Here is a 13,831-nt window from a genome sequence, read left to right on the forward strand (position 1 = left end):
ATGTATACATACAAACAACAACAAACATTAGTTATTTAAAAGGTTTATTACATTTTTGAAAAATACATACTACACACATCAGACGTAACAGTTAAAATACAGATGATCAATGTTAAAAGTTAAATGAGTGTACTGATGCTCATTTTAGGTGTTTGAGGAAATAAAACTGTGCAATTAAAACCCATCGATATTACAAACTTATTATGTGGTTTGCATTATCTCTGCAGTCAGCTTGCAATGTAAACAATATCATAAAACATTAGAAATTGTGCATAAAACTAAGGCTTAAATTAGTGTAATATGCTTTTAGCCGATGTTCAGTCAACTGACGATTATATCTTCTCAAGTTCTTGAATAAGCTCATCAAAACTCGTGACGTACCACGATGCCTTCTCCTTCACCTGCTGCCGCACCACATTACCACCAAATCCAATGAAAGCACTCTAAAAGAAGAACATGTTTTTGTGTTAATTTGATTTGTATATCACCTTCTACAAAGTTGCATCGTTTCAAAGCATCTTAACATTAAATTATTCTCTATATATATTTATCATTTTTTTTGTCCTCAAAAAAATCTAAATGCAATAATACTTTCCTTCGGCTATGATATGTGCCAACAGGAAAATAACCATGGTTTTATTATAGTAAAAGTTTAGTAACATGTTACTTCATTTTAATATTGCCAATAAACCTCAGAAAATAAGACAACTAAGCAACAGCACTACACTAACAATAAGCAAGACTTCTACAGCATTTATTCATCTTCATTTAGGCATTTATTAACGAAATCAAGTCTTGCAAATGTTAACATTAACTCATTCACCACGAACTAACATGTATTGAAGAATTAGTACATGTTGAACAACTATATTGTTCATAGTTTATTTTAGTTAATGCATTTCCTTTTATTTTTTTGGGGGGGTGTAAAGGGATGCACCCTACACAAAGAGGGGCGCCTGTCAAATTAAATACCACTGAACTATGGTTATTATGGGGGGTCCCCACCATGATAGCAGCAAACCCAAAATTTTGAAATTTAGCGCGTCAAAGTATTTATGATAAAAATGACAAATGACAAGTTACTTTTTTATATATTATTGGCATAGTATTATCATAATGATAATAGGCTGTATATTAATATATTGGGAGAACGTTGTTATTTGTGAAATCAGATAATGTGCACTCTTATATAGCCAAAATTTAATGATCCTCATTTCATAACACATCTGCGACGATTTGACTGTGGAAGCATGGAATCTTTGACTATTCAGGGTCACCCCTAGTTTTTTTGTTGTTGTAAGGTTGTTCAGAGCTCTGTACGTTGCTCACTATAGCTGCAGTTTTTGTGGTTGTATTACCAACATGTTTGTTTAAAACACGTCAAAACTTAACGTACCAAACCTATATGTATTTTCTAGCTGGGGAAATTATATGCATTCAAGTGATCGCCCCCTCTTGCCATTTAAGACACCCCCTCATCATCGCTTGGCTAAAGCAGCGCTAAGCCAGTACAAAACGAACATGCGCTTAGCAATGGACATTGACATGTTTAAATAGACACGACATTTATTAGTGTAAAAAATTTATTCAGAAAATGTACTACATCCTTACGAGTTTATCAGCATTATTTTTACTTAAATATAAATATCTGAGGGACCCCCTTAAGTATAATTTTTACTTCTTATAGTTGGTCCCTAATGCCTTATGGGGGGTCCCGGATCCCCCCAGACCCCCTCAATTCGAGCACTGGTTACTATAATAAAACCATGTTAAAATTGTAGTTTCTACAAACACAACCACAAGTGGTTACTGTAATAAAACCATGATTCATTTTCCTAAGGAGACGGTTAGAAAAACTTTGCATACTGACAAAGCTTGAACACATTGGTTTGGTTTTGTCATCTCTAAACTAATCCTCAGACACGTTTTTTTTTTTTCAGTAAACAATGGCTGTTCAGTCTGTTCTTTACACAAACCTACTGCAGTGCAAAAAATGACTTTCTTACGTAAATATTTTTACTGAAAATAAGAATAAACAAAAATACTATTTTCTTGATGAGCAAAATGACCTAGGATATAAGTCTAGTTTTTAGACAAAAAATAAATTTGTGCTTAAAACAAGCAAAAAAATCTGCCAATGGAATAAGAAAATTTATTGGAATAAGTTTACTTTTTTCATAAACACTTTTCTTATTGCATTGGCAGATTTTTTTTGCTTGTTTTGAGCACTAATTTACTTAAAAGTTTATATTTTTGTCTGAAAAACTAGACTTATTTTTCTAGGTCATTTTGCTCATCACGAAAATACATCTTAATTTAAGAATTTTTTGTTATTTTTACTGAAAAAAAAAGTTATTTTTTGCAGTGTGTACTGCTACAAAAGCGGTGCAAATAATTCAATAAATCAGTTTTACAGCGCATTTACGATACAATTTAATAATTATTATCAATGCTGCCTAAAACTGGTTTGGGATATTGGGGCGGTTTCCTGGACAGGGTTTAAGATTAGTCCCAGATTAAAATGCATGTTTGAGCTTTCTTAACTGAAAACAACTTGCACAAACACATCTTAGCAGCTTATCAGCTTGTCTCAAGATGCCCACCAGTATTGTTTTTTGTAAGACATGTTTGTAAAATCTACTTATATGGCATAATATAACAAAGGCCTAGTCCTGGTTTAGCCTGAACCCTGTCCGGGTAACTTTCCCATGGTGTATATCATAATGCTTTAAATGTGTTTTACTCACAGCAGGAGGACAGGCCTCAAGATCAGTGGCTCCATCTCCAATCATTACCACATTTTTAAAGCCGTACCGCTCCTTTAACAGGCCGATGACTTTACCCTTTCCTCCAGACTCGGCTGTTGGCTGAGATTCATCAAAACCTGCGTATTCACCTGACGGATCCAAACAGACAGAACCGGTTCAGTCACGAATGTCAAAGGGTCCTGACAAACACTCGGTGCGGCTCTTACCGTTAAAGTAAAACTTCAAGCGGTTTGCATAGACGTGATGAAAAGGAATGTCGAGTTGTGACGCTACGTGTTCAACGATACAGCGAAAGCCGCCGGAGATGAGGAAAACCTTCACATTACGCTGATGTAGCTTCTCGACCAGCTCTCTAAAGATAAATAGATGGGATATTCTTTAAATCTCTCATTCGTTTATAACAAACAACATGTTTACATATAGAAACTAAATTGAACACCAACTTACTTAATACCTGCTGTGAGCTGAGGAGGATGGTCAGTTATCAGTTTGTTGACTTGTTCCCTTGAACACTTGATGATGGACAGACGTTCACTCAGAGCTGTTGTAAACGACACTGATCCACCCATCGCCTTGCGTGTCCTGACAACAAAATACTCATTTACTCACACATCAGCTGCTATATGTATTTATACATGCACACACATAAGACAGACAGATATTGAGACAGACTGACCGGTATTGAAGAAGACAGATAGGTATTTATACAGACAGCTAGATATTGAGATATTATACAGACATTATTTGAAACAGACAGACAGGTATATAGATATAGATATTCAGTAGGACAGACAGCTATTGAGACAGACAGACAGACAGGTATTGATACAGAGATATAGATATTCAGTAGGACAGACAGCTATTGAGACAGACAGACAGACAGACAGGTATTGATACAGAGAGGTAGATATTGAGTTGTAAGACTGAAAGGTACTGAGACAGACAGACAGACAGACAGATATTGAGACAGACAGATAGATATTGAGATATTATACAGACAAGATTTGAAACAGACAGACAGGTATTGAGACAGAGATATAGATATTGAGTAAGACAGACAGGTATTGATACAGACGTGTACTGAGACAGACAACTATTGAGACAGCCAGACAGACACTGAGACAGATAGACAGGCAGACAGATTGGTATTGAGAAAGACAGACAGGTAATGAAACAGACAGGCAGGTACTGATACAGAGAGATAGATAATGAGTTAGACAGACAGGTACTGAGTCATACAGATATTGACAGTTGTTAGACAGACAGGTATTGATACAGAGAGATAGATAATGAGATGTTATACAGACAAGTTTTGAAACAGACAGACAGGTATTGATACAGAGAGATAGATAATGAGTTAGACAGACAGGTACTGAGTCATACAGATATTGAGCTGTTAGACAGAAAGGTACTGAGACAGACAGATAGATAGATAATGAGATGTTATACAGACAAGATTTGAAACAGACAGACAAGTACTGATACAGAGATATAGATATTGAGTTGTTAGACTGAAAGGTACTGAGACAGACAGACAGACAGACAGATATTGAGATGTTATACAGTCAAGTTTTGAAACAGACAGACAGGTACTGATACAGAGATATAGATATTGAGACAGACAGACAGACGGGTATTGAGACAGACAGAGAGGTACTGAGACAGACAGCGAGGTACTGAAACAGACAGACAGACCGATGGGTATTCAGACAGACAGGTATTGAGACAGACAGACAGATACTATTCATAGGAGGTTTGCTAACATTTCTGTGACCGCGTCACCGACGCCGCAGAATTTTGCGAGCTCATCGATGCCCTCCTCGCGGATGACTGTGCTGTCGACGTCAAAGCACACCGCGTCTGCGCGGCGGAAGAGTGCGCGAGTCTCAGCGACCGTTGCCATGGAGATCGCTGAAAGACAGGAAGCAGCATGCGCAGTGTCACTTTAGAAGAAACCGATCATTATGTGATGTACAATAGCAGACATCAGCACGATATCGTCATATAGAAGTAAAAATAAAACAAGACTGCCAGAGACGAGCGTGTAATGCATTCGTACAGATTCACATCACAGTCTAACACAGTAACTTATGTGTTAAATGCATCCATTCATCCCGAAACAATAGCGAGTTGTTGCATCAGCCGGCTTTACGCTTGACAAGAGCTGACCGACAACATGAACAAATAAAAACCCCTCTAACAAACCTAACACAAAGGATTAAACATGACTTAGCCGGCATTCAGTTTCTGTACAATTAAGTTAAACACAAAACTCGACAAGTACTGTGATTTCACTGTGCATGCACTTATATAATCATCTTACCTTAACACGCAAGAAACAGAGAAGCACAACTGATATCGCTTTAAAACAATGAAATTCTTTCAATCTTCGACATGCGAAAACAGTTGCAGCTGATCCAGCAAACTAAACAGGTCTTGCAACAAACATTTATTGCCTGCTGTTTCAGTTCGCGGAGGTGGCCAATCAGAGTACAGTTCCGGCACTTACAAAATGCTCTGATTGGTCTATAGTTTTCCATGGCTGTGACAAAACAGGAAGTAGAAAGCGTGTACATTTTAATTAAACCAAAGGACGTTTGCACAATGTATTAAATGGATGTAAACACTGGTTATGGGAGAAACAATGCATTTAATCAACTAAACTAATTGCTTAGCGAAGTGATTCACTGTTTCGAAGAGGTTAAAACACTGATCCGCATGCTAGTGACATCTGCTGGTGAAAGGCTCGTAACAACAACGAGTTCTCAGGCGAAACATTGCTCTATAAAATTACATCATACTGTTCAGTGCTGCTGTAAATGGAAATGAGGAATTATAAAAGTAACCAAAAACAAGATCTCTTCATGTACACCAAAGCAATTCCGCATCAGAAGTGTCTTTAAACTGAGGTGACTCAGTTTTATATTTATTTTATAAATATAAACAGATTTTATTAAACAGGCTGTTTTCATACCCTAACTAAAAAAGCCAGCTAAGTCCAGCATGAGCTGGTAGCTGGTTTAGGTGGCAGTAGCTGGTTTAAGATGGTCGTCCTAGCCTGGCTAAGGTGGTGGGTAAGGTCTTCCAGCCTGACCAGCTTAAACAGTGATCAAAAACACAGCTAGACCAGCTAATACCATGCTGGTTTTAGCTGTTTTTCAGTAGGGTAATAAATCAAGACTTCACATGATGCATTTGGCAGTATGGAAAATAAAATCTGGGTATGAATGACATACAGAAAGCCCATCACTGAAACATTTGCTTTAATCTTGCAGAACACAAATGTGAGATGTGTTTTATTTTACATTTCTTGTGTCTGTCCTTTCATCACACTCTTCTATTTTGTCTAATGCTTTATCCATCTGTAACTGTCACACCCATACGACAAAAAATATTTCAAATACAATTTTAAATATATTTAAAAATATACAAAACATGGCCAAAAAATATATTTACTGAAATATGTTTTTTTTCATCAATATATTTTGTGGCCATTTTTTGTATATTTTGAAATATATTTGAAAAGCCAATATATTTAAAAGCATTTATTCACGTGGCATTAGAAGGAAATTTTGTTTTTGTTACAAACCTGTAAATGTATCAGGTTTGAAAAGGTTAAAATATATTTTTAACTGCAGAAATATTATAAAACATTTTTATATATACTTTATAAACTTTTTTATTTTGGCCAGGAAAAATATTTTTTTCCCATATGGGTTGTAAAAGTAACACATTTTTTGTTCCCCCTGAAATACATATTGAAACAATATGAAGGTTAAAACTAAATATATTTCCAAATTCAAAAATAATCTTTACTTTCTACAAAATGTATTTAGCATATATTTATAACATATTTTTGGCCAGAGAAATGTATTTTTTTGCCACGTGGGCAGTTCTGTGGTAAATCATGGTTTGTCATTGTTGAATTAATAGTTTCTGTGACATGTGTTTGTCTTTACAGTAACTTAGATGTCCAGGTTGTCATCTGTTTATTTCTTCACTCTAGTGACTGTAGGTTTGTCAGGTTTTAGTTAAATAAGGTGTATTAGATCAGTAGTTCTCAAACTTTTTCGCGTGCAGCCCCCCTCGTGGTCCCAAAAAGAAAATTTGACGTAAAACACAAAATTTAAATTAAACAAAACTCATTAAAATACTCAATGTACTGCTGTTGGTTAGTATACTGCAAAATGACTCCCTAACTTAGTATTTTTGTCTTGTTTTCAGTAGAAATATCTATAAAATCTTAAATCAAGATGTATTTTCTTGATGAGCAAAATGACCTAAGTAATTAAGTGTAGTGTTTAGACAAAAAATATACAATTTAAGTGAATTTATGCTTGAAACAAGCAAAAATATCTGCCAATGGGATGAGAAATTTTTGCTTGAATTAAGTGTTTAAGAAAAAAGAAAACTTAGTTTAGGTTTTTTTTCTCACGCCATTGGCAGATATTTTTGCTTGTTTCAAGCACAAATTCACTTATATTGTGTATTTTTTGTCTAAATTCTCATTCTGCTCATCAAGAAAAAGCATCTTGATTTGAGAATTTTTACTCTACTCAAAACAAGACAAAAATACAGTCATTTTTTGCAGTGTAGCCTTATTTTTCTGAGGTTTAATTACACAGAATTTATGATAAATTAATGTATTTTATAAAATGTCATAAAACTTGAAGTTAAGGAGTTTGGTTAGATAGCCTTGACATGTTTTCTTGAAGCAAAGTTGGTTTTGAAGAGGAGTTGTAGTTTTGTCCATCTGATTGCTTGTGATTCAAGGTTAGTGAAGTGGAAAATTTATTCTCCTGTAGCACAGCCACCCCAGCGCTCCGGCTCATTTCCCCCCTAATATTTTATCTGTCTACGGTTGCCACATATAGATACAGCCAATCTGACTAAAATGTTCAAAAACTGCATAACCTCAATGTAAGTAAGAAGTGAAATTCACAATGTCCAGCAGTTTGTCTCTCGTGTATCCGAGAGGGTGAAGAAAAGAAATAACATTAAACAAACAAAACAGTAAAGAATGCAAATAAAAGCACTATACAAAGCCACCATTCTGATTAAATAAAAGCACTGATTGGTGATCTTCTTTACAGCACATCTCATTGTTATTCATCTGACACTTATTATATACTGAGTGTGACCCAATCCAGGTCAAAAATCAGTCTTTCCACAACATACAGTAGGTCTTGAAGTCACTCTGTCCATCTTCCCCTCCTCTCAGATAACGATACTGAGAGATAACCACACAATAAGCTTTGTTTATAGAGAAAATGCAGATTCAATCACAGATAAAAAAAGAATAGGTCTACTTTCTTAGAATCAGTTTTCTTTCTTAGACTAATCATGAAGGGCCGGTGTCCCGGACAGGGTTTAGATTAATTCAGGACTACGTCCTATTAATATTAGGACATTTATGTCTTTTTTACAAACATACATTACAAAAAAAAATACTAATGTGCATATCGAGACACTTATATCAGTGCACAATGTTTTGAAATTGAGGCAACTCAAACATGAATTGTAGTCTGGGACTAGACCCAAACCCTGACCAGGAAACTAACACTCTAAAAAAACAAACGGTGCTATATAGAACCAAAACTGTTGCTTTGGATCGTAATCATAGAAGAACCGTTTTTAGTGCCATATAGTACCAGTGAAGCACCTGTGTAGAACCATATAGGGGCCATATAGAACCACTATAGCACCAAATATGGTTCTACACAGGTGCTTCACTGGTGCTATAAAGCAGTAAAAACGGTTCTTCCATGATTACAAGCAAAGAACCACTTTTGGTGCTATATAGCACCGTTTGTTTTTAGAGTGACTCTGAAGTGTATAAAATAATCAATATTTGGTTGTAGAAATTGCAGAGAAGAGCACAGTAGGGTGTTTACTTATTTTTCAACTTTTAAAAGTTCATGTTCTCACCTCACCAATATGTTTGAATAAATAAAAAAATTGCAATTTTTGATGATAAAATTTGCGTATTATGTGATACTTTGTGCTAGCATGTATAATTGTTTAATAAAATTTACTTATGGCAGCAATGTACTTTTTTTGTCCATGCAATTAAAACTCTTTTTGTAGTTGTGATATGTCTTTCAAAGCAAGAAAGCTTAAATGTGAATGAAGCACGATAGACAATATACACTGAGACAATGGCTAAAGCAACACGAAGCAACTCCGCTATATGGTTACTCGGATCATAAGAAACTGAAATAACTGGAACAAAGTTACCCTCAAAGAAGCAAGTTTTATGTGTGTTGCGCATTTTAAAAGGTATAGTTTTTTGCAAAAATATGTGATTTCGGAAATATTCAAGGGCTTTGAGCAACCTCTAGATATTGTAGAAACAATTCAAAATTTTGCACAGTGTGTTTTTATTGATATCCTAACACATTTAGGGGGTAAGAGTTAAGGACCACCCTAAGAGCACAGGCAATTCTACCATTTGGTCATTCAACTAAACAGAAATCATTCATTAGATATCTTTAAATACTGCTTACTAATTGATCAGGCATAATTCAGAAAGATATATGAATGGAGAACGTGGGTTTGTTTAGCTCGTTAGGATTGTTTAGTTTTAAAACTTGAGCTGCGGGCTGAGTGAAATGGTCAGCAGTGTACCGTTGATCACTCAAACTCGTCATCACAATGAGCAGGAGATTCGGTTCGAGAACCAGAAGATTGAAATAGATCTTGAGCTCTGACCAGACAGATGTTCCTCAGTTGAGATGAATCACAAATAGACTGTTTGAGATGTACATTTGCATTCACAGAGAGAAGGAATGCAAATTATTTGAACGCAACATATTTCACAGGTTTCACTAAAGTCTTGACCTCAGCTACACTGACCAGCTGTCTCCAACCCAGCACTCGACAGAGGGAATCTCTCTCTCTCTCATATAAAAGTGTACTATATAGTGAAAGGGAGTCAGCATTTATCAAGGATGGACACTAAACTACAGAACATGTCTTGGAGCTAAGAACAAAAAGTACATTTAGCCACATAAATTGTACACAAGAGACTAAGGAGGCATTTAATTATTCTGAGAAAAAATTATTGTTAGCTAACCATGGCTGTAAATTTAATTGGAAACACACTCCTGGGTATCATCAATGTAGCCATGAAGGACAGCTTTATGTTTCCTGATAATGTCTCCTAAAGCAGTGGTTCTCAACCAGGGTGCTGGGGCCCATATGGGGGCCTAAACAGATTGCCAAGGGAGCCTTAACAGTTTTTCAAATCAGACCAAAAAAGCTATAAATGAAGGCATGTACAATAAGAAAAGGATGGGGCCTAAAATGGATCCCTGTGGTACACCATATTTTACCAGAGCACTACATGTATTACACTGCTATATAATTCTTCTGCTCATTCTTGCTGTGCAATAATGTGCATTGTGTAAATCACTACAGAAAAATTAATGTCCACACAGACAATTCTACTGATGAAAATAAAACTTTACTTAAAATACACAAATATACATAAAATAGCAAATACATACAAAATAAAAGTGCTTGTCAGTTGAACATTAAATAGACAAAACAACACCACCATGTGTTTAAAATAAAGGAACTTCAACTTTTTTGTTTAGCCCTCAGCTTTTCCAGCGTTTTCTGTAAGACAAAAAAGAGACTTGTGAGTACATCAAGTCATTAATTTAGGCTCTGGAGAGCAACATTCCTGCACAGTTCCGCTTCAACACACTTGAATCAGAGTTTTACAAGGTTTACTTTTAAAATCTCTGAAAAGTCAGTTTTCAGACTAAATTAGTACCACACAAACCAGTGGTCACCAATCCTGGTCCTGGATGGCTGGTGTCTCTGCAGAGTTTAGTTCCAACCCTAATAAAACACACCTGAAGCAGCTAATTAAGGTGGTTCAGGTGTGTTTGATTAGGGTTGGAGCTAAACTCTGCAGAGACACCGACCCTCCAGGAGCAGGATTGGTGAACACTGACACAAACAGTACTTTTTACTTTCTTATCCTGGTAATTCCAAAGGGTTTATTATTAAGTTAATTTGATATATAAACTTAATCTAAATATTTATTTCTTCATCCAATGCAGATATCTACTACTTTTAAATCATCTTACCCTCTGAAACTCTTTGGCCTTCTCACGGTTTTTGGCATAAGCCTTTTGACGGTTGTAATACTCCTCCTTCTGTTTGACTTCTTCTAACCGCTTGTACAACCTGGGAAAAGAGACCCAAATTGGAGTCCAGTACGGTCATATTTATAACTTGATATTGATATTTGACCAAATTGTCTGGTGTAATAAGAAAAATGAATATATAAAGCGCACATTACAATCCATGCAATAACATTGTGAACATTTGATACAACAGCCAATTAGAGATGAAATTGTATGAAAATTATACATCACGGATATAGTGACCAAAACATAGACTGTAAAAAAAGATGGACGACGCGACGTCGCCTCCCACCATTGTAATAAATTGAAGCCAAAAATGTCCGACCACGATCGCCGCCATCATGTTACGTAAAAACGTCAGTTTGGAGCCGAGGCATGCGCAGAAGGTATCGTCCGTGGAGCCAGAGCCGCGGTATCAAACTTCTGCCCAAACGCTCACACGGCCAATTCAACCACTCCAATAATAACGACACGCCCCCTTTCTATCGCATCAAATTACAAGCTAAAATAAAACTTATCACAAAAATGAACACTTGAACATATATCAGCGTGATAACAACTACTTGAAAGGACCAAAACCATCTTTCGAAAACTTTTATTGGAAGTGTAAATTTTTTTTTATTTAGAGCATAGTCCCATTCGTTTGAATGGAGAGGGCGGGGTTATGACTTGTACTGCAGCCAGCCACCAGGGGGCGATCAAAGAGCCAGAGGCTTCACTTTTCAAGGCTTATGAGGCACACCCGGACCAAAATCACCAGAGTTATCAATATTACCATGTAATATTTGACATGCAAGTACACTTTTGCTCGCATAAACAGCAAATAAACGCTAATCATGGCACATTTGGGGTTGTGAGATAAATGTTCATCCTGTTCAGATAAAACACAAGTGAATAAATCTGCAAGTCATCTGTCTGTGTCTATTGTCTGCCTATGTTGTATTTAAACTCATCAGATCACATCATTTAATGGAAAATGAATAGATCTGTCTAAAGAAATATTAAGTAAACATGTGTCAGTACAACTAGATTTCCCTTAAATGTGAACATATTTTGGACTTAAATTCAGTCACTGAAGCACTGTCATCACAAACACATGGGAGCAGACGTGAATGAATGTGTTTGTCTCACGTTATTGCGTAAATTGGTTAATGCAGGACAAGGGTTTTCGATCCGTGACACTGGCACAGTTAAACAGTAATAAAAACATGATGCCTTAATACTAACATATCCTACAATGTTTGTGTTCAAAATAAGTTTACCTTTGAGTACGCTGGTACATCTCTGCCTCCTCCAAGGATTTCTGTTCAGGTGTGCTAATCTTGACCTCAGCCACAGTCTTTAATCTACAAACTGACAGTATATGAAACCATCAACTAAATATATTAATCTTATTATCTATGAATTGTCCGAGCTCTGGTGTCACTCAGTTACCCATTTCGGATTTCTGTACGGTGTATCCTGAAGACGAAGTGGCTTTAGATACATTCTGAACAACTTTCCTCATCTCTGCTCTTTTAGCTTTGACCTCTGCAGCTCTGTGAGCAGACCGCTGGGCGAGACAATGTCGTCGTCGAAGTAACGCCTCCTGCTGTTGAGCAGATGAAGACTGATACTCCAGCATCATTACTGAAACACAAATCAGTTACAACAGTTGAAACACCTTGGGGGTGAGTAAATCATTGGGATTTTGTTTATGAAAATGGAGTAATCAGATGAATAAGGTAAATGTCAGTGTCTAAAAGAAATGAATAACCTGTCTGAGGAAAGGATGATATCTCAGGGCATTCTGTTCGACTGCTGTCTTCCTCTGCACAAACCGACACTTTGCTCTAAAACACAGGAATGAATAAAACCATTATAAAACGCACATTTAAATCATTTAACACAGCATTTGGACAGAACTATTTTACTTTATTATTATATTAGCACTGTTAGTAAAAATAATAAAACTAAGTTGTTGGCTGCTTTTGCTTAACCATCTTTTACAACATACTTATTTAAAAAAATCTTTATAAAACACTTTTTCTTGGCTTCTTCGTAAGCAGCACTGGCATATTTCTACATTTTAAGGTATTATTTAACAAGTGAAAGAGACAACATAAATGTGTCTTGATATATATTAAAGCTTTATGATCTGGGTCAAGTCTCACCTGACTATCATCATCATCAGATTTCCTCTGTATTTCCTTCTCTTCTGATGGCTCAGTTGCTTTGTTTGCATAATCTTCCGTTTCAGTGATGTCAGGATCTTGTAGTGTTGTTGACTCTGGTAGGCTGATGAATGAGATGGTAGATTCTTCAAGAATGCCCTTACCATCACCCAGCTCCTAAGAATAACGACAGTTCTCAGATCAGTGGGACTGTCTATGAACATGTACACAGTCAATCACCCAAGATAGGGTTCATGTGTACTCAGGCACTCCTAGTACCCCAAACTCATGACTGAAATGGTCTCTCAAGCAATAAGTGCAGTTTTAATATCCTAATGCAATGTGTTATGTATTGACAAGGGATTGTAGTGACTTAATAGTAACCAAAAATGTGAGACCTCACCTGTGCTCTTTCCAATAACCTGTCCAGCGTGTTATCTTTAATAGACTGATGCTGGGATGTCTCAGTGCTGATCAAGTGTGGCTTTAAACCCTCATCCTGTGGCACAAGCTCACAGCTTTCATCCTGTACAGGGGTTGCGGGAGGAGAGTATTTCATACGGCTAACATCTGTAGAAGTGGGAGAAGCCACTACATTGGTTTCACAGTGGGTAAAGCAGAGCTGATCCATTGATATCTGCAAGTCTGACTTAGACTGAATCTGTGTATCTGCCCTGAACTGATGATGTGATGAGGAATCTAAACCGAATGATGCTAGAGAAGCATCTGTTGGCTCCAGCCAATCAAAAGC

General features: G+C 36.4%; 2 protein-coding genes across 2 annotated transcripts; both read right to left on the bottom strand.

Annotated features, from left to right (window-relative positions):
- Nucleotides 1-52: 52 nt before the first annotated feature.
- Nucleotides 53-5,252, bottom strand: psph (phosphoserine phosphatase). Its single transcript, XM_055195796.2, has 6 exons — nucleotides 5,092-5,252; nucleotides 4,532-4,679; nucleotides 3,216-3,350; nucleotides 2,975-3,120; nucleotides 2,748-2,896; nucleotides 53-443 (listed from the first exon to the last, which is right to left on the bottom strand). Exons 2-6 carry the CDS (start codon nucleotides 4,669-4,671, stop codon nucleotides 333-335), a joined length of 681 nt encoding a protein of 226 aa, XP_055051771.1. The 5' UTR covers nucleotides 4,672-4,679; nucleotides 5,092-5,252; the 3' UTR covers nucleotides 53-332.
- A 4,959-nt stretch (nucleotides 5,253-10,211) lies between these two features.
- Nucleotides 10,212-13,686, bottom strand: cep295 (centrosomal protein 295). Its single transcript, XM_073862586.1, has 7 exons — nucleotides 13,484-13,686; nucleotides 13,081-13,257; nucleotides 12,684-12,759; nucleotides 12,362-12,556; nucleotides 12,190-12,280; nucleotides 10,868-10,967; nucleotides 10,212-10,388 (listed from the first exon to the last, which is right to left on the bottom strand). Exons 1-7 carry the CDS (start codon nucleotides 13,637-13,639, stop codon nucleotides 10,350-10,352), a joined length of 834 nt encoding a protein of 277 aa, XP_073718687.1. The 5' UTR covers nucleotides 13,640-13,686; the 3' UTR covers nucleotides 10,212-10,349.
- Nucleotides 13,687-13,831: the final 145 nt, after the last annotated feature.

The sequence above is a fragment of the Misgurnus anguillicaudatus genome, chromosome 24 (assembly GCF_027580225.2).
Source record: "Misgurnus anguillicaudatus chromosome 24, ASM2758022v2, whole genome shotgun sequence".
NCBI lineage: Eukaryota > Metazoa > Chordata > Actinopteri > Cypriniformes > Cobitidae > Misgurnus > Misgurnus anguillicaudatus.

Bases quoted from the DNA above. Each gene is read 5' to 3' on its own strand.
- psph (XM_055195796.2), bottom strand. From the start codon at position 4,671: ATGGCAACGGTCGCTGAGACTCGCGCACTCTTCCGCCGCGCAGACGCG. The intron at 3,351-4,531 runs GTTAGCAAACCT...TTTTGTTGTCAG, and splicing joins GGTGACGCGGTCACAGAAAT to GACACGCAAGGCGATGGGTG. The intron at 2,897-2,974 runs GTAAGAGCCGCA...TGGATCCGTCAG, and splicing joins CTTGAAGTTTTACTTTAACG to GTGAATACGCAGGTTTTGAT.
- cep295 (XM_073862586.1), bottom strand. From the start codon at position 13,639: ATGAAATACTCTCCTCCCGCAACCCCTGTACAGGATGAAAGCTGTGAG. The intron at 10,968-12,189 runs GTAAACTTATTT...CTCTTTTCCCAG, and splicing joins ATGTACCAGCGTACTCAAAG to GTTGTACAAGCGGTTAGAAG. The intron at 10,389-10,867 runs GTAAGATGATTT...TTTGTCTTACAG, and splicing joins AGGCCAAAGAGTTTCAGAGG to AAAACGCTGGAAAAGCTGAG.